Source organism: Lithobates pipiens, unplaced genomic scaffold (assembly GCF_037356315.1).
Source record: "Lithobates pipiens isolate NorthernLeopardFrog02 unplaced genomic scaffold, aLitPip1_a1.2 Scaffold_18, whole genome shotgun sequence".
NCBI classification, from domain to species: Eukaryota; Metazoa; Chordata; class Amphibia; order Anura; family Ranidae; genus Lithobates; species Lithobates pipiens.
In genome coordinates, this window is record NW_027507758.1 from 12,260,463 (window position 1) to 12,281,674 (window position 21,212).

The window sequence follows — 21,212 nt, forward strand, 5'->3', positions numbered from 1 at the left end:
TCCAAGTGGACATAGGGCTGCTCGCCGCGCTTCAGGCACCTCCTCGCTTCGCTCGGCTCTTTTCTATGCTAACTCTATGTCCACTTGGTTGTTGGGGCTTGAACCTGGACTCACGGCGCAGGCGCCGTTCATCCTCGGATATTTTCGGAATCTGCTTGCGCAGTACACAGCGGGCACTATCCGACGGGGGACAGTATTTGACAGGACACAGGAAGTGAATATTGATTCACTAATATCACAATGTTTGGGCTCTGCTCCCCGAGTCCAACCTTTTTGAAGCCAATTGGAGCCTCTGGCTCTAATCATGTGCTTTTATAGAAACCCTTTGAGTGTGCTGCCCTACATGGAAATTAGGGGGGGGGGAGGGGGGTGGCACCACTGCGCCCCTTATGGACCGGATGCTGAAACCTGACTGTTGTGTCTGTACAGACTCCTGGAGTGCTCATTGTTCACAATTTTCAGAAAAAGGAAAGGCTTTATTTGTATGTAAAATGGTCACATAAGAGAAAACCAATCTACAGCCCTTTCTGTAGTATATTACGAGGTCCCTGTGCCTCAAAAAATCCACATGGGCCAGGCGCAAAGGAAGGGTCATAGGGATTGGTGGGTCAGGTGCAATGGTGGGATGGAGGGGTCATAAGAGTCGGTGGGTTAGGTGCAGGGGAAAGGTATTAATAGTTGGGTCCACTAGTGAATTAGGTACAGAGGAGGGATTATACATTGTAGCAGTTGATAAGTCAGTGGTGGTGAGGTAGTTTCATAGTTAGTCAGATTGAAAAAAGACACAATAGACACAAAAAAGAAATAAATAAATAAAATAAAAACTATCATACAATCCCATATACCCAATCCTATACCCACAGTTGATCCAGAGGAAGGCGACAGTTGGGTGTGAAGGAGGGGTTGATGGGTCAAGTGCAGCGGAGAGGTTACAGGTGTTGGTGGGTTAGGTGCGGAGGAGGGGTTATAGAAATGAGTGGGTCAGGTACGCAGGAGGGGTCTAAAGGGGTTGGTGGGTCAGGGGCCGCCGATTGGCTCCCCCCGCTAGCCAGCGGCCACAAACTAGAGTTCCCGAGCCGACGGGAACGAGCCGCAGTACAATGACCGGCGGCTGGTCGGCAAGTGGTTAAAGCTTTTAAAACCCCGTAGCTGAAGACATGCGGTACCTAACAGCCTATTCCGATTGCCTCCAGTCAGGTAGGTGCTCGTAGCAATCAAGCTGTAAGGTGTATTATAAGCTTTAAAGCAAGAGAAGCAATAAGACGAGATGCCATTCTCTTGGACCTCCCCGTGTCCGAGGGTGACTGTGTACATGTATGGGGTGCGACCGTGTGATGCCCTGCCACTGTGAACATGGAGGAGAATAGGACCCAGGAATTGCTTTAGGGGTTCATGAAACGTTTCAGGCTATCGTTTCTGAGCAGGGGAAGCTGGGTTTTTGGTTTTCTCCAGATTTTGTAGTCCCGAATCGGGACCTGGAGCTTGAAGGTTCCAAAGTGTATTGGGACAAGATGGAAACCCTCAATTCTGTGTCTGGATATTACCAGGTGCCTGCAGCATAGGCGTGCTCAGGGGGGTGTGCCAGGTGTGTCTGGGCACACTCTAATCACTGTGTGCTGTGCCGATTCCCCCTATTGCCTGCCCCCCCCCCCATGTTGCGCTCCCAGAATGGAGAGTGGGGGAAGGGGATAGTAAATATCTCATTTACCGGCCCCTTCCTTTTCTAAACAAACACAGCAAACACATTCCCTCCCTGTGTTCATTCATAAGAGAAGCATAGTAAACAATGTTTACTATGTTTCATTTTGTGAATGTACAGGAAGCCACTCAGCACAGAGCACCTTCCCATTCATTCACTGTCCATTGCAGCTGAGGCTGCAGAGAAACACATGTGTGTTTGAGCTTTGGGATGCACACCATAATTCAATAGGCTGCGCACACCTATGGCCTGCAGCCTGTGTGAGTATGTACAGGATTGCTATATACTCAAGCCTGAGGATAGCTCAGAGCTCCCAGTTTGATAGACAGAAGGTCTCACCCAGGCGTCAGAGGAGCCCCAACCAGGAGCCAAGAGGTCTCACCTACGGGTCAGAAAAGTCCCAGCCAGGAGGCCTCACCTAGGGGTCAGAGGAGACCCAGCCAGGAGCCAAGGGACACGAGGTCTCACCTAAGGGTCAGAGGAGCCCCAGCCAGGAGCCAAGGGACACGAGGTCTCACCTAAGGGTCAGAGGAGCCCCAGCCAGGAGCCAAGGGACACAAGGTCTCACCTAAGGGTCAGAGGAGCCCTAGCCAGGAGCCAAGGGACACGAGGTCTCACCTAAGGGTCAGAGGAGCCCCAGCCAGGAGCCAAGGGACACGAGGTCTCACCTAAGGGTCAGAGGAGCCCCAGCCAGGAGCCAAGGGACACGAGGTCTCACCTAAGGGTCAGGGGAGCCCCAGCCAGGAGCCAAGGGACACAAGGTCTCACCTAAGGGTCAGAGGAGCCCCAGCCAGGAGCCAAGGGACAGGAGGTCTCACCTAAGGGTCAGAGGAGCCCCAGCCAGGAGCCAAGAGACAGGAGGTCTCACCTAAGGGTCAGAGGAGCCTCCATCCAGGAGACAAGAGGGTTCACCTAGGGGTCAGAGGAGCCCCAGCCAGGAGCCAAGGGACACGAGGTCTCACCTAAGGGTCAGAGGAGCCCCAGCCAGGAGCCAAGGGACAGGAGGTCTCACCTAAGGGTCAGAGGAGCCCCAGTCAGGAGCCAAGGGACACGAGGTTTCACCTAAGGGTGAGAGGAGCCCCAGCCAGGAGCCAAGGGACAGGAGGTCTCACCTAAGGGTCAGAGGAGCCTCCATCCAGGAGACAAGAGGGTTCACCTAAGGGTCACAGGAGCCCCATCCAGGAACCAAGAGACAGAAAGTTTCACCTAGGAATCAGAGGAGCCCCAGCCAGGAGACCGGAGGTCTCGCCCAGGGGTCAGAGATGCCCAGACAGAAGGTCTTGTTCCAGGAGTCAGGTGGGCTCCTATGCAGGTGTCAGGAGAACCCCTATCCAGAGGCAAGGAATGGGCTGTGCAGCAAGGTGCTGTACTTAAAGGCTAAGAGAGCCAAGTGAACCAGGAGAGCCGGGCAACATAGTCAGAGAGACTGGCAAGAAGAGCAAGGGTGCTGCAAACAAGGGAGCCAGATGGATCGTCATTTTCAGTTGATTTTTTTGTGTTGATGGTGGAAACCCCTGCGTGGGCAATGGATGTCTAGGTGAGCTTTCTGTTTTATTTAGTAAAAGTGGGCAGCCATGCCCTACAATATAGTTTAGCCTGGTACAACTCACCAACTCACCAACCACATGAGTAGAATCACCCCAATACCACAACAATATATTTAACTCAGAAAGTTCACTTCGAGCTGAACAATAAGGAAGGGGGTCACAGAAACACATACAGGACAGTCCTAAGGTTCATTCAGAGCTCACCCATTCATTTGACCAGACTGGATACAACCTCCCCCACCGTATGCCCCTGTATACACGGTCGGAGATTTCGACAACCAAATCCGTTGGATTTTGTCCGTCGGATCTTGTCCAAAACTGTTGCATACACACGGTCGGACTAAGTTGTCGAAAAATCCGATCTTTCAGAACGTGATGACGTAATTTCATTACGATGGGACTACATTCAGGCTAGTAGCCAAAAGCTTTGATGTAGGAATTTGATCTGAGCATGCGTGGCACTTGGTCCGATCAAAATTCGCTACACATGATCGGAGTATGTCCGATCGGATCCAGTTGGTCGGGAAATATTTCCAACATGTTGGAAAATTGGGTCCGACGGACATTCCGACGGAATCAGTCCGATGCATACCACACACAGTCGGATTATCCGACGACACGGTCCGATAGGACACATTCCGACAGATTCTCCGACCGTGTGTACAAGGGCTATCGATTTATATTATATAATAATTATATCAATATAATTAGAGTTCAAAAAACTATATATAAGCAAGTGGCAGGGCACTGGTCCCTGTCCATAGAATTCTTTACGTATGGATTATGCTATCTCTCACCGAAATGAACATCTCCAGGGTCTTGTTGTCCATACAGGTGTGGTTCCTCAGCAGCTCCCACTTCTCCTGCTGGAAGTTGATGGCCAGGTCATGCTCAGCCTCGCTCTCCAGGGCCCAGAAGACAATGGCCCCCAGCAGCAGGTAGCAGAAGTAAAGGATGAGCAGGATGAGGGTGATGGGCACCCGGCAACGCTCAGGCTTACAGCAGTAGGATGGGGATCCGGGATTCTGGCAGCAGCAAGGTCCAGCCATGGTCAGTGACAATCGCAAAGTCCAGGCATAGTCAGTAAAGGCAGTAGAGCCCAGCAATCAATCGGTCAGTGACAGCAATAAAGCCCTGCTTTAGCCATCAGAATGGACCCCCTTCATGCAAAAATGTGGTGCCATTGTCCATCCTTAGGCAATGATTGCAGAGCCTTTCTGTATAACAGTGTCAGTATAATCACTAAACATCTAACCATCAGGGACATCACAAGTTCCTCATAGAACTGTCTGCAACTTCTCCTCCACCCTCCATCTGACAGCAGCAACAAGAATGTGTTGAAGCTGAGGAAAGGGGGTGGGTGGGGCCTGCTTGGGGAAATAGGTGGAGCTGGGTGGATTGACTCTTCTTTCTGATACAAAACACGATGACTCATTCCACAACAGCCAACACGGAGTCCGTGTGATGTTACGTGTATAGTACTACACCCCATATATAATAATATATCCGTATAATAAGCAGAAAAGATAGATTTATTTAAAGTGGTTGTAAAACTTTCCATATCCACATACTCCGTGTGTGGGCAAGTCCGTTCATTTCAAAAGTCTGGCGGATTGTCCGCTGGAAAAGTCCGGTCGTGTGTGGGCAAGTCCGCTCCTTCGGAAAGTCCGGCGGATTGTCCGCCAGACTAAGTCCGCCGGATAGTCTGATCGTGTGCACGCGGCATTAGTGCCTTTAATTGAGAAAAGTACACACTATAGAGCAGTGGTGACTGCTGCTTTATTTTGGGAGGATTGCAAACAACCAACCCCCCCCCCCCCAGCGGCACTGCCCCTCTCCCCCCCAGCCCGCTGTTTGCCTGTTGGTACGGCACTTACCCCATCGGTGGCAGGTAGCGTGGGGCAGGCAGCAGGCAGCGTGGTGAAGCGGCTCCGTGTCCTCTCCTCCTTGGCGGCTTTCAGCTCCTCCCCTCCGCCTGTCCTTTCAGCTTTCGGGTGACCGGTGGCAATATGGGCTCCCTGGAGGTGGGGAGGGAAGGCACATTGATGGAGGTGGGGATGGAAAGCTCATTGATCGAGGTGGGGAGGGAAAGCTTATTGATGGAGGTGGGGGATGGAAGGCTCAATGATGGAGGTGGGGAGTGAAGGCTCATTGATGGAGGAGTGAAGGCTACTTGATGGAGGTGGGGGGTAGGCTTATTGATGGAGGTGTGGAAAGAAGGCTTATTGATATAGGTGGGGGGGGTCATTGATGGAGGTGGGGAAAGAAGGCTCATTGATGGAGGTGGGGGAGGGAAGGCTCATTGATGGAGGTGGGAAGGGAAGGCTCATTGATGGAGGTGGGGAGGAAAGGCTCGGTGATGGAGGTGGGGAGGGAAGGCTCATTGACGGAGGTGGGGAGGGAAGGCTCATTGATGGAGGTGAGAGAGGGATAACTCATTGATGGAGGTGAGGAGGGAAGGCTCATTGATGGAGATGAGGAGGGAAGACTCATTGATGGTGGTGTGGAGGGAAGGCTCGTTGATGACGGTGGGGAGGGAAGGCTCATTGATGGAGGGGGGGAGGGAAGGCTCGTTGATGGAGGTGAGGAGGGAAGGCTCATTGATGGTGGTGGGGAGGGAAGGCTCATTGATGGAGAGGGGGAGGAAAGGCTCATTGATGGAGGTGAAGAGGGAAGGCTCGTTGATGGAGGTGGGGAGGGAAGGCTCATTGATGGAGGGGGGAGGAAAGGCTCATTGATGGAGGTGAGGAGGGAAGGCTCATTGATGGAGATGAGGAGGGAAGGCTCATTGATGGAGGTGAGGAGGGAAGGCTCATTGATGGCAGTGGGGAGGGAAGGCTCATTGATGGAGGTGAGGAGGGAAGGCTCATTGATGGAGATGGGGAGGGAAGGCTCATTGATGGAGGTGAGGAGGGAAGGCTCATTGATGGAGGTGTGGAAGGAAGGCTCATTGATGGAGGTGGGGAGGGAAGGCTCATTGATGGAGGTGGGGAGGGAAGGCTCATTGATGGAGGTGTGGAGGGAAGGCTCGTTGATGACGGTGGGGAGGGAAGGCTCATTGATGGAGGGGGGGGAGGGAAGGCTCGTTGATGGAGGTGAGGAGGGAAGGCTCATTGATGGAGGTGTGGAGGGAAGGCTCGTTGATGACGGTGGGGAGGGAAGGCTCATTGATGGAGGGGGGGGAGGGAAGGCTCGTTGATGGAGGTGAGGAGGGAAGGCTCATTGATGAAGGTGGGGGAGGGCTCAATGATGAATGTGGGGAGGGAAGGCTCATTGATGGAGGTGGGGAAGGAAGGCTCATTGATGAAGGTGGGGGGGAGGCTCATTGATGGAGGTGGGGGGGGGGGCTCAATGATGGATGTGGGGAGGGAAGGCTCATTGATGGAGGTGGTGGAGGGTTCAATGATGGATGTGGGGAGGGAAGGCTCATTGATGGAGGTGGGGAAGGAAGGCTCATTGATGGAGGTGGGGAAGGAAGGCTCATTGATGGAGGTGGGGAGGGAAGGCTCATTGATGGAGGTGGGGAGGGAAGGCTCATTGATGGAGGTGGGGAGGGAAGGCTCATTGATGGAGGTGGAGAGGGAAGGCTGATTTATGGAGATGGGGAGGAAAGGTTTATTGATAAAGGTTGGGGGAGGAAAGGCACATTGATGGATGTGGGGAGGGAAGGCTCATTGATGAAGGTGGGGGAGGGCTCAATGATGAATGTGGGGAGGGAAGGCTCATTGATGGAGGTGGGGAAGGAAGGCTCATTGATGAAGGTGGGGGGAGGCTCATTGATGGAGGTGGGGGGGGGGCTCAATGATGGATGTGGGGAGGGAAGGCTCATTGATGGAGGTGGTGGAGGGTTCAATGATGGATGTGGGGAGGGAAGGCTCATTAATGGAGGTGGGGAAAGAAGGCTCATTGATGAAGGTGGGGGGGGAGGCTCATTGATGGAGGTGGGGGGGGGGCTCAATGATGGATGTGGGGAGGGAAGGCTCATTGATGGAGGTGGGGTGAAGCTCATTGATGGAGGTTGGCACGGAAGGCTCATTGATTGATGTGGGGGGTAGGGGGGGCTCATTGATGGAGCTGGAGAAGAAAGGTTCATTGATGGAGGTGGGGGAGGGAAAATTCATTGATGAAGGTGGGAAAGGGAAGGCTCATTGATTGAGGAGTGAAGGCTACTTGATGGAGGGGAGGCTTATTGATGGAGGTGGGGGGGGTCATTGATGGAGGTGGGGAAAGAAGGCTCATTGATGTAGGTGGGGGAGGGAAGGCTCATTGATGGAGGTGGGGAGGGAAGGCTCGTTGATGGAGGTGGGGAGGAAAGGCTTGGTGATGGAGGTGGGGAAGGAAGACTCATTGATAGAGGTGGGGAGGGAAGGCTCATTGATGGAGGTGAGAGAGGGATAACTCATTGATGGAGGTGAGAAGGGAAGGCTCATTGATGGAGATGAGGAGGGAAGACACATTGATGGAGGTGTGGAGGGAAGGCTCGTTTATGGCGGTGGGGAGGGCATTGATTGAGGAGTGAAGGCTACTTGATGGAGGGGAGGCTTATTGATGGAGGTGGGGGGGGTCATTGATGGAGGTGGGGAAAGAAGGCTCATTGATGTAGGTGGGGGAGGGAAGGCTCATTGATGGAGGTGGGGAGGGAAGGCTCGTTGATGGAGGTGGGGAGGAAAGGCTTGGTGATGGAGGTGGGGAAGGAAGACTCATTGATAGAGGTGGGGAGGGAAGGCTCATTGATGGAGGTGAGAGAGGGATAACTCATTGATGGAGGTGAGAAGGGAAGGCTCATTGATGGAGATGAGGAGGGAAGACACATTGATGGAGGTGTGGAGGGAAGGCTCGTTTATGGCGGTGGGGAGGGAAGGCTCATTGATGGAGGGGGGGAGGGAAGGCTCGTTGATGGAGGTGAGGAGGGAAGGCTCATTGATGGTGGTGGGGAGGGAAGGCTCATTGATGGAGAGGGGGAGGAAAGGCTCATTGATGGAGGTGAAGAGGGAAGGCTCGTTGATGGAGGTGGGGAGGGAAGGCTCATTGATGGAGGTGGGGAGGGAAGGCTCATTGATGGAGATGAGGAGGGAAGGCTCATTGATGGAGGTGAGGAGGGAAGGCTCATTGATGGCAGTGGGGAGGGAAGGCTCATTGATGGAGGGGGGGGGGAGGGAAGGCTCATTGATGGAGGTGAGGAGGGAATGCTCATTGATGGAGGTGGGGGAAGGAAGGCTCATTGATGGAGGTGGGGGAGGGAAGGCTCATTGATGGAGGTGAGGAGGGAAGGCTCATTGATGGAGGTGGGGAAGGAAGGCTCATTGATGGAGGTGGGGAAGGAAGGCTCATTGATGGAGGTGGGGAGGGAAGGCTCATTGATGGAGGTGGGGAGGGAAGGCTCATTGATGGAGGTGGGGAGGGAAGGCTCATTGATGGAGGTGGAGAGGGAAGGCTGATTTATGGAGGTGTGGAGGAAAGGTTTATTGATAAAGGTTGGGGGAGGAAAGGCACATTGATGGATGTGGGAAGGGAAGGCTCATTGATGGAGCTGGAGAAGAAAGGTTCATTGATGGAGGTGGGGAGGGAAGGCTCATTGATGGAGGTGGAGAGGGAAGGCTGATTTATGGAGGTGTGGAGGAAAGGTTTATTGATAAAGGTTGGGGGAGGAAAGGCACATTGATGGATGTGGGAAGGGAAGGCTCATTGATGGAGCTGGAGAAGAAAGGTTCATTGATGGAGGTGGGGGAGGGAAAATTCATTGATGAAGGTGGGAAAGGGAAGGCTCATTGATGGAGGAGTGAAGGCTACTTGATGGAGGTGGGGGGGAGGCTTATTGATGAAGGTGGAGGGGAGGCTCATTGATGGAGGTGGGGGGGGCTTAATGATGGATGTGGGGAGGGAAGGCTCATTGATGGAGGCAGGGGAGGGTTCAATGATGGATGTGGGGAGGGAAGGCTCATTAATAGAGGTGGGGAAAGAAGGCTCATTGATGAAGGTGGGGAAGGAAGGCTCATTGATGAAGGTGCGGGGGAGGCTCATTGATGGAGGTGGGGGGGGGGGGGGGGCTCAATGATGGATGTGGGGAGGGAAGGCTCATTGATGGAGGTGGGGTGAAGCTCATTGATGGAGGTTGGGACGGAAGGCTCATTGATTGATGTAGGGGGGGGCTCATTGATGGAGCTGGAGAAGGAAGGTTTATTGATGGAGGTGGGGGAGGGAAAATTCATTGATGAAGGTGGGAAAGGAAAGGTTCACTGATGGAGGTGGGGAGGGAAGGCTTATTAATGGAGGTGAGGAGGGAAGGCTCATTATGGAGGTGGGGGAGGGGGTTGGCTGGCCTGTGTAGTCTGATCCAGTAGAAGAACTGCTGGAGCTCAGATTGCTGAAAAAGTGCATTCTGGTTCTGAAAGAAAGGTGGCACCAAGTTCACTATATGGACCATGTATGTATTTATACATGATGATCGTATCCTCCCTTAATCTCCTCTTCTCAAGAGAAAATAAATTCAGTTCCTCTAATCAGTTTGGTTGCCCTTCTCTGCACTTTCTCCAGTTCCCCGATATCCTTTTTGAGAACTGGAGCCCAAAACTAAACTTCATATTCCAGATGAGGTCCTACTAATGATTTGTACAGGGGGCAGGGAATTATATATCTCTCTAGAGTCCATACCTTTCTTTTACAAGAAAGGACTTTGCTCGCTTTGGAAGCCGCAGCTTGGCATTGCATTTTATTATTAAAGAGGAACTGCAGTCTGCTCACATAATTTGTAATAAAAACATTGAAAATAGAGTTTGAAGACAGTTCTAGGGACAGCAAATCACATCCTATCGAATTGATACGAGAAAAATTGGAAAGAGTTTATCTTTCCCATATGGAACCAGGACTTTTAAGGATGTGATGCTATCACTGAGGAGAGCACAGATACAATGTATTTTTATTTAAAATATCATATTTATTGATCAAATATACATAAAAACATTTCCATAAAAGAAAGTATCTTAATGTGTGAACAACATGAATCATATTGTCAGTAATGATACTTGTTCCCAGCAAAGGCTTCAAGGATTCTTGAGTATCTTGAGTCATCCAACGCGTTTCGCAGACGTATCTCTGCTTCTTCAGGGAAACTCAGACATGTGTCTAGATGTAGGAGTTAAATTTAAAGAGAACATCATTACAATCACATAAAATTTACAGTTGCTTAACTACTTCCCGCTCGGCCTATAGCAGATTGATGGCCGGGAAATGGTTCTGTTATCCTGACTGGGCGTGATATGACGTCAAGCAGAATAACATGTCTGCGGGCACGTGGCGATCGTGAGTGCGGCGTGCCAGTCTGCCACGCCGCATCTCCGATCATGGTAAGGAGCCTCTGACAGAGGATCACCGCGTGAACCAGGAAGTGCAGGTAAACGGCAATCCTCTGTTCGTGCTGACAGGGAGAGCTGCCGATCGGCAGCTCTCCCTGTCAGAGGGGGGGGGGAGGGGGTCTGTGCTGATAATCAGCACATTGATTATCAGCACAGCCCCCATAAGATGTGCCAATCAGTGCCTAATAGCTGCCAGTCAGTGCCCCTCAAAGTCTCCCAGAGCCCACCACAGTGTCAATCAGTGCCCAGCAGTAACACCTGTCAGTACCTCATCATCAGTGCTGCCTATCACTGCCATCTATTAAGTGTCCATCAGTGCCACCTGTCAGTGCCGCCCATCAGTGCCACCTATCAGTGCTGCATATAAGTGCCGCCTATCGCTGCCCATCAGCCGTGCATATCACTGCTGCCTATCAGTGCCCATCAATTCTACATATCAGTGCCAACTCATCAGTGCCCATCAGTTACGCCTCATCAGCGCCCATCAGTTCCGCCTCATCAGCGCCCATCAGTGCCGCCTCATCAGCGCCCATCAGTGCTGCTTAATCAGCGCCCGTCTGTGAAGGAGAAAACAAAATTTGATGACAGAAACGTTTTTTTCGTTTTTTTAGCAAAAAAATAAAATAACAACACCAGAGATGATCAAATACCACCAAAGGAAAGTTCTATTTGTGGGAAGAAAATGATAAAAATTTGGTTTGGGTGCAGTGTTACACGACCGCGCCATTGTCATTCAAAGTGCGACAGCGCTGAAAGCTGAAAACTGTCCTGGGCAGGAAGGGGCGAAAGTGGGCGGTATTGAAGTTTGTTAAATCATTTTCCATGGTAAACATTTGGCAAATAACAAAAGAGTTATAACAAATATTGTGCTCGCCAATAGAAAAAATTGAAGCTACCAGCAAATCAAGGAGCCGAGCCAATACCCAATATATAGTCAATAGTGTCAGATCCATCGACCAAGTCTGGCAGACATCGGATCGCAGGCAGGAAAAAGACGGGTTTCACATGTAAATCTGGACTATTAAAGCATAAATAATCTGTATAATATAGATCATTAATACACATAGCGGTAGTCATCACTCAATGGATGTGACCATATGGTGAGATCCAAGCATAGAACACTGAACACTGATGTGGCGGTATATGGTGGGCCACCAGCCATTGGTACCATGCATACAAACCATCACATTCAACCAACCGACAATCATGCGGTCCAAATTGTTGCACCACAACCAAACACTACCGACACATTGCTCTATGGGGGCACCCACACATAACCCACCCCCACACACAGAAACGTCACCCCCCAGAACCCCCAGAAGAACACACAGCCTAATGCCTAAATTCTGATGTCCCAAAGTATAGGGCACTTCCCGCATATGTCCGTGGGCGGATGCCATCTGGTCCAGGGGCTTTATCTACCTTTTATTCTGTCTAAATATTTCTGGACCAGATCACTTTTGAGCCATTGTGGATCAGTTGGGGCTGTGTCACTACCACCCCCATTATGGACATGAGCCCCCCCCCCCCCCCCATGCTCCTTTGTATACACAGAACTAAAGAAAGTATTTAACCACTTCAGCCCCGGAAGATTTTACCCCCTTCCGGGCCAGAGCACCTTTTGCGATTCGGCACTGCGTCGCTTTAACTGACAATTGTGCGGCCGTGCGACGTGGCACCCAAACAAAATTGACGTCCTTTTTTCCCCCCACAAATAGAGGTTTTTTTTGGTGGTATTTGATCACCTCTGCGTTTTTTTTTGTTTTTTTTTGCGCTATAAACAAAAAAAGAGCGACAATTTTTGAAAAAAAAATGCATTCTTTTTTTACTTTTTGCTATAATAAATATCCCCCCAAAAAATATAAAAAAAATATTTTTTTTCCTCAGTTTAGGCCGATACGTATTCTTCTAACATATTTTTGTAAAATTGCAATAAGCGTATATTGATTGGTTTGCGCAAAATTTATAGCATCTACAAAATAGGGGATAGTTTTATGGCATTTTTATTATTATTTTTATTTTTTTACTACTAATGGCGGCGATCTGGGATTTTTATCATAACTGCGAAATTATAGTGGACACATTGGACAATTTTGACACATTTTTGGGACCATTGGCATTAATACAGCGATCAGTGCTATAAAAACGCACTGATTCCTGTAAAAATGTCACTGGCAGTGAAGGAGTTAACACTAGGGGATGATCAAGGGGTTAAATGTGTTCCCTAGTGTGTGTTCTAACTGAAGGGGGGGAGGAGGTTGTGCAGGGGAGATGACAGATCGCTGTTCATACTCTGTATGAACAGACGATCTGTCTCTTCTCCCCTCAGAGTTTTTTTTTTTCATTTTTTTTTCCCTGGTTCTCCGTGTGTCAGCGCCGATCATGGGAGCCCGGCGGTAGACATGTGCGCCGTCAATAAATTTGTTTAGTTTCGTTTTGTTCCGTTTTGTATTTAAATTAATTTGTATTTTGTAATTTGTGTTCGTACGAAATATGAATTTTCCTTACATTCGTAAACTTTTCGTAACAATTACGAATGTTCGTTATGATAAATTTATCATTATAAGGGGCTCCCGCCATCCCTGTGCTGTGCTGACTTCCTGGGGTTTTTAACTTCATCGTAACGAATAATCGTAGTTAACGAACATTCTGTCCAATTCTGTTGTAACAGAATTTGGATCCTAAGTTCGTATACGAAATTTCGTATTTCGTACATGTAGAGGCGCCTCCTGAAGAGCACGCGGTATGCGTTTTTCAAAGTTAAAGTTATGCCTAAACTGCAGTTTGGTTTGGGTACAATTGTCTAAATTTCGACTTCAGCATCAGTCTAACTGGACTGTGAGATGTTCAGCCTGGCCACAGGGGGCGCTGTCTCTTCTGGCAGGCATGGAACTATGGTCTGGTTAGGTGCTTAAGTTACTCTCTCTCTGAGCCCGCCCAGTGGGAGGTGCTCTCTCGCTGTGCTTTCTGTGAGAGGGTATTTAAGATGCGGACGTCACGTGGTTTGGGGGTTCCGGTCTAGAATGATGTACTGACTTCATGGTCCTGATCCTCCTGACCAGCCCCCAGGAAGGCTATGGCCTGGGGTGCGGATCCAGCCGATTTTAATGTCTCGGGGCTGGCTAGCCCAAGGCAGGGGAACTAAAGAAGGATTCTGAGGTGGTTGGGTGCCGTCTCCAGTTTGGGAGAGACCCAGTGACTTCAAGCATTCCAGGGGAGGACTCTTCAGAAGAAGACCACATATGGGTTGGTTTCTTAGTAAGAGCCTGGAAGGGCTGAGGTACCCAAGAGAATCCGGTCTTGTGGATATCACCAAGCTGGCTGAAAGATCCAGGTATCCTACGAGTGTTCTTCAAGCTTAGTTTCCCTACGTGTTCTACAACAACGTCTGTGGCAGAGACATTATCTTGTACGTTCTACAACAACGTCGGTGGCAGAGACATTATCTTGTACGTTCTACAACAACGTCTGTGGCAGAGACTTTATCTTGTACGTTCTACAACAACGTCGGTGGCAGAGACTTATTCTTGTACGTTCTACAACAACGTCGGTGGCAGAGACTTTATCTTGTACGTTCTACAACAACGTCGGTGGCAGAGACATTATCTTGTACGTTCTACAACAACGTCGGTGGCAGAGACATTATCTTGTACGTTCTACAACAACGTCGGTGGCAGAGACATTATCTTGTACGTTCTACAACAACGTCGGTGGCAGAGACATTATCTTGTACGTTCTACAACAACGTCGGTGGCAGAGACATTATCTTGTACGTTCTACAACAACGTCGGTGGCAGAGACTTATTCTTGTACGTTCTACAACAACGTCTGTGGCAGAGACTTTATCTTGTACGTTCTACAACAACGTCTGTGGCAGAGACTTTATCTTGTACGTTCTACAACAACGTCTGTGGCAGAGACTTTATCTTGTACGTTCTACAACAACGTCGGTGGCAGAGACGTTATCTTGTACGTTCTACAACAACGTCTGTGGCAGAGACTTTATCTTGTACGTTCTACAACAACGTCGGTGGCAGAGACATTATCTTGTACGTTCTACAACAACGTCTGTGGCAGAGACTTTATCTTGTACGTTCTACAACAACGTCGGTGGCAGAGACATTATCTTGTACGTTCTACAACAACGTCGGCGGCAGAGACTTATTCTTGTACGTTCTACAACAACGTCGGTGGCAGAGACTTATTCTTGTATGTTCTACAACAACGTCGGTGGCAGAGACGTATTCTTGTATGTTCTACAACAACGTCGGTGGCAGAGATGTATTCTTGTACGTTATACAACAACGTCGGTGGCAGAGACATTATCTTGTACGTTCTACAACAACGTCTGTGGCAGAGACTTATTCTTGTACGTTCTACAACAACGTCTGTGGCAGAGACTTTATCTTGTACGTTCTACAACAACGTCGGTGGCAGAGACTTATTCTTGTACGTTCTACAACAACGTCGGTGGCAGAGACATTATCTTGTACATTCTACAACAACGTCGGTGGCAGAGACTTTATCTTGTACGTTCTACAACAATGTCTGTGGCAGAGACTTATTCTTGTACGTTCTACAACAACGTCGGTGGCAGAGACTTTATCTTGTATGTTCTACAACAACGTCTGTGGCAGAGACTTATTCTTGTATGTTCTACAACAACGTCTGTGGCAGAGACTTATTCTTGTATGTTCTACAACAACGTCGGTGGCAGAGACTTTATCGTGTACGTTCTACAACAACGTCGGTGGCAGAGACTTGTTCCTGAGTAAGCACCATGTTGGCTGCTAGGCCTTGTGAGAGAGGGACTGTCCAACTTGAGTGATCATCCAGTTGCGAATGGCTATTCTCTGGATGCAATCAAAGTAAGAAAGTTCTTCAACATTTTGACTTTGACACTAAAGTACCTGAACTTCCTTTCCAACCCTCTGATCCCAATTTAAGAGACTCTTCATTGTCTACGTTTTGAAAATAAAATCCACTCAAGTGGATCTAGCCATAGACTGAGTATAGCCTCAAATACAAAATAAAACGTAATACATATAACAGTACCATCATCCCAATTGATAATTATCAAGAATTGGGAATTCTAAGGATATCGGGGCAGTTGCTGAGGCTGCTTCCGTGATATCCACACCCAAAAATGTTTGTTGAGGGGACTATTGTGGTACTAAATAAATAATTCATAGAAGAATTGGCTATAAAAAATTACAAATAATTCAATAAAGGCAAAAAAAATTAAATCCATCAAAACTTCCATATTGCTAAAATCATATACACCACAATTTAATAAACTACCGACGGGTAGCCCCGTAAGGTTTCTATTAAAGAGGGGTATAGAAAAGTTTCCTCTACCGGTTTCGCGGCAAAGCGCTTTTTCAGGAGGATAGTCTACAGAATAAATAAAAATATTTTCAAATAATCAAATAGCAGCGAATCATATAATGACATAACAGAAGATTTACAATAATTTAAATAGCGAGGGGATCAGCTCACCCACAGAGGAGGAAGCAGTAGATCACAGGAGCCATCGGTTTCCTCCCACGGCAGATGCGGGGGGATTGTAAAAGACTCTTCAAATTTAAACAGATATATATGATATAAGAGTTAAAGTGAGATGAGACATTAACTTATACACACCTAAAGAGCGATTATATAGGTGGAAAGGGATGGAAAATAGACTGTGGGAAACCGATGGATTAGGGTTGCCACCTTTTCTTCAAGTCAAACCCGAACACTTTAGCGGCATTTTTTTTTTTATAGTATAAACTATACATATATTTTGCTATTAAATAACATTTCTAATCATATGAAGTTAACCACTTCAATACCGGGGGGCACTTAAACATCTTACTGCCCAGACCAATTTTGAGCTTTCAGCTCTGTCGCACTTTGAATGACAATTGCGCGGTCATGCTACACTGTACCCAAATGAAATTTTTATCATTTTTTTCCCACAAATAGAGCTTTCTTTTGGTGGTATTTGATCACCTCTACGGTTTTTATTTTTTGCGCTACAAATAAAAAAATACCGAAAATTTTCTTTCAGTTTTAAAACTTTGTAAATAAGTACGTTTTCTCCTTCATTGATGGGCACTGATGGGGCTACACTGATGGGCACTGATAAGGCGGCACTGATGGGCACCAATGAAGTGGCACTGATGAGGTGGCATTGATGGACACTGATAGGCGGCACTGATAGGTGGCACTGATAGGCGACACGGATGGGCGACACGGATGGGCGACACGGATGGGCGACACGGATGGACACTGATAGGTGGCACAAATTGGCACTGATAGCTGGCACGGATTGGCATGGATGGGCGGCAAAGATGGGCATGGATAGGCAGCACAGATGGGCATGGATAGGCGGCACAGATGGGCATGGATAGGCGGCACAGATGGGCATGGGTGGGCACTCATAGGCGGCACAGGTGGGCACTCATAGGCGGCACAGGTAGGCACTCATAGGCGGCACAGGTGGGCACTCATAGGCGGCATTGGTGTTATACTGTACTAATGGATGCCAATCAGTGCCAAACAATAATGCATGCCAATCAGTGATGCCCATTGTGGGCACTGATTGGCATCCATTATGGGCACTGATTGGCATCCATTGTGCTGACTGGCATCCCTGGTGGTCTAGGGAGGATTACCTTTTCCCTGGTGGTCTGGTGGTGTCCCTGGTGGTCCAGTGTGGGCATCCTCGGGGGGGCTGTGCTGATAATCGATCAGCACAGACCCCCCCCTGTCAGAGGAGCAGCCGATCGGCTCTCCTCTACTCGCGTCTGACAGACGCGAGTGAGGAAAAGCCGATCACCGGCTCTTCCCATTTACACTGTGATCAGCCCTGATTGGACACGGCTGATCACGTGGTAAAGTCATATGACGTCCGGTCAGGATTATGAAACCACTTTGCCACCGTCAATTTGTAATAGGGCGGGCGGCAAGTGGTTAAGAACAAAAGTCCCCCTTTACATCTGAACTTGCTGAGTTCCCTTTAACTGTAAGGGGGGACTCTGCAGACTCTGATGTAAGGGAGAACTCTGGGGACTCTGACCTAAGGGATGCTCTTGGAACCCATATTTAAGGGGGATACTGAGTACTCTGATGTACAGAGAAGACTCTGATGTAAGGGGAAACACTGTGGCCTCTAGCGTAAAGGGGAACTCTGATGTAAGGGGAAACACTGTGGCCTCTAGTGTAAAGGGGAACTCTGATGTAAGGGGTGCTCTGAGAATCCTGATTTACCTTAGTGTACTCAGAGGCAGGAGAGAGAAGGGGGAGAGTTTAGTCACAGACAGGGATGGATGGTGAGCTCACTCACCCCTTGGCAGTCAGCACCTCTCATCCAGATGTAGCTGAGACTGCTGGATTTCACATTTCCGGCCCCAACTTACTTTCCTATTCTAAGGCACATCCCTGGCGATTGGAGTGTGGGCAGACACAGAGGGGTAAGGGTGGGAGGGAAGAGGAGCAGATCGAGCCCTCTCTTGTCTCCTGTCTGTGTGTGTGTTTGGGGGGGGTTGTTAGTGTTGGCTTTGGGCAGTGTGAAAGAGAGTGTAACAGACACTCTCAGCTTAGACAACTGCAGCAGGCAGCCCTGCTGGGAAGCCATAGTCCAGTCTAAATAATGTATCCAGGTTTCAGGTGGTCTGAAACCCGGACGCATGATTGCAAACCTGAACTGTCCGGGTGAATCCTGGACAGGTGGCAACCCTAGTGTGGATATCACGGAAGCAGCCTCAGCAACTGCCCCGATATCCTTAGAATTCAAGTGGATCTGTTGTCGGTCTCTCAAGTTACTGGGCCATCTACCACGGGACATCCCTAGACGAGGAGAACAGAAGGTAACGGTAAGCCAAAATCTAACCAGCAGCTACATACAAAATTCGTATGCATAAAAATTTGTATTTCCGATTCGTACGAAACTAATCGCACATGTCTACCTGGCAGTGATCGTGACCGCCGCCCGCCGGGCACTCGCATCGGCTCGGGGGGTGTGCCGGGGGGGGGCGCGCCCCCTAGTGGCCACAGGGTGAAGCGGCGTTACATAACGTAGTTTCTCCCAGCCGCGCCATTCTGCCGCAGTACAACTGCGGCGGCTGCTCGTCAAGTGGTTAATAAATTTGCCTTCTCTTTGCCCCCCACCCCAGATTCCTTTGTAAAGGGCCTACATGCTCAGACCTGACCTTTTTTTACTATTCATTTTGAAGAATTTTTCTGGGTTTTGTGCTGTTATCTTTTGCAATCTGTCGTTCGTTTTGAATTGTTGCGGTCTTGATTTACTTTTTTTTACATATCCTGTTTCTTTGTAGCATTTAAACAATCAAAGTATTCTTTCATTTTCATATTTTTTAAAAGTTTTTTTCTTATTATTTATAGCTTTTTTTTTTTTTTTTTTTACTTTGGCCGTGAGCCGCATAGGTTTTTATTTTCAGTCTTTTACACGTATTGCCCGTGGGAATATACTTTGCAGTGAGTTCACATACAGTCTTCTGGAAGAATTCCCATTTCTGTTCTGTGTTCATTGATGCCAATATTCCCCTCCCAGTCTAAAGCCTCGTACACACCATCGGATTTTTCGGCAGGGGGTTGTGTGATGACAGACCGTTTGCCTAAAATCCGACCGTAATGCCGCGTACCCACGATCGGAAATTCGGCCAGCAAAAGACCGATAAGCGCTTTTGGTCGGAAAATGCGACCGTGTGTACGCTCCATGTGACTTTTGCTGGCCGAATTTTGGCCAGCGAATAATTGAGAGCAGGTTCTCAATTTTTTATTTTTTTTTCCTTTTTTTATCTTTTTTTTTTTTTTCTTGGTTCTCTTTAGATTTCTTGAGGTTCTCAATTTTTCGGTCGGAAAAAGTTCCTGTCCGAAAATGCGTTCGTTCCGATGCGCAAAAACTCACGCGTGCTCAGATTCAACTACGAGACGGAAGCCATTGGCTACTGGCTATTGAACTTCCTTTTTCTAGTCCCGTCGTACGTGTTGTACGTCTCTGCGTTCTTGGTGGTCGGAATTTGGTGTGACCGTGTGTATGCAAGACAGCTTGATCGAAATCCCGTCGGAATTCCCTCGGGGAAAAACATCAGAGCTTTTTCCGACCAAAATTACGATTACGTGTGTATTAGTGCACTCCTTCAGACAATTGTCCAACTTTCGGCCAACAAATGTTGGATGGCAGGCTAGTACATTTTTGGCAGACAACGGTCTGTTGTCAGATTTCCGTATCGTCTGTTCACACGTCCGTCACACAAAAGTCTAAAGTACAAACACGCATGCTCGGAATCAATGTTCAACAAACATGACATTGGCAGAAGGTGCCCTAAGGGTGGCGGTCAAGAGCTGAAATTCCACGTAGTACGTCAATACGTTCGTTGTTTGCTGGCCGACAATTGTGTGCCGTTAGTATGCAAGACAAGTTCCTGGCACACGCCCTTCAGACAAAAGTCTGACGCTCTGTTGGCCAACAATCCGATTGTTTTAGGGCCTCATCCTTGGAAAACTTGCTCTCTTAAAGTTAATAGACATGTGCATTCGTTTTCGTCCGAATGCATTTTCGTCCGAATTTCAGCTATTTTCGTTTTCGTTTTGACAAACGATAACGAAAGCACAAAATCCGAAAAACAAAAGATCCGACATAAATAAATGCTTTATTTTCGTTTTCATTGTTACAACAGTTCGATATAGAATAGGAGATTCGACATGACTCTGACAACAATCTGTGTCTATAGAACCTGTGGTCGAATGTGCCTAACACCTTACCTCTATTAGTCCAAGATTATATAGAGAAAATATTCGACAGAGAAAAAAGATTTGACAGAGAGAAAAGATTCTGCAAGTTACTGTCCTAAAAAGTGTTTGGGGACCCGGGTCCTGCCCCAGGGGACATGTATCAATGCAAAAAAAAGTTTTAAAAACGGCCGTTTTTTCAGGAGCAGTGATTTTAATAATGATTAAAGTGAAACAATAAAAGTGTAATATTCCTTTAAATTTCGTAGGGGGGGGGGGGGGTATCTATAGTATGCCTGTGAAGGGGCGCATGTTTCCCGTGCTTAGAATTGTCCCAGCACAAAGTGTCATTTATGCAGGAAAAAAAGTCCTTTAAAATCACTCGCAGCTATTATGAATTGTCGGCTCCGTAATACAGAGAACACTCATTGAAAGTCATTGATAAAAAAAAAAAAAAAAAAGCGTGGGGGTCCCCCAAATTCAATTACCAGGCCCTTCAGGTCTGGTATGGATATTAAGGGGAACCCTGCCTCAAATTTAAGAAAAAATTTGACGTGGGGTTCCCCCTAAATATCCATAACCAGACCCTTTATCCGAGCACGCAACCTGGCAGGCCGCAGGAAAAGAGGGGGGGACGAGAGAGCGGCCCCCCCTCCCTCCTGAACCGTACCAGGCCACATGCCCTCAACATTGGGAGGATGCTTTGGGGGTCCGTGACCCCTCAAAGCACCTTGTCCCCATGTTGATGAGGACAAGGGCCTCATCCCCACAACCCTGGCCGTTGGTTGTGGAGGTCTGCGGGCCGGGGGCTTATCAGAATCTGGAATGGTTAAATAAAACAAACACACTTTTGAAAAATTCCTTTATTAAAAATAA

At 48.5% G+C, this 21,212-nt stretch overlaps 1 protein-coding gene across 1 annotated transcript in view; it reads right to left on the minus strand.

Annotated features, from left to right (window-relative positions):
* Positions 1-4,576, minus strand: part of KCNK17 (potassium two pore domain channel subfamily K member 17) — a 143,264-nt gene extending 138,688 nt beyond the window's left edge. The window contains exon 1 of the mRNA XM_077485382.1: positions 4,044-4,576. Coding sequence (XP_077341508.1) covers positions 4,044-4,295 — 252 coding nt within the window. The 5' untranslated portion in view covers positions 4,296-4,576. The remainder of the gene's footprint in view (positions 1-4,043) is intronic.
* Between the last annotated feature and the right edge of the window lie 16,636 nt (positions 4,577-21,212).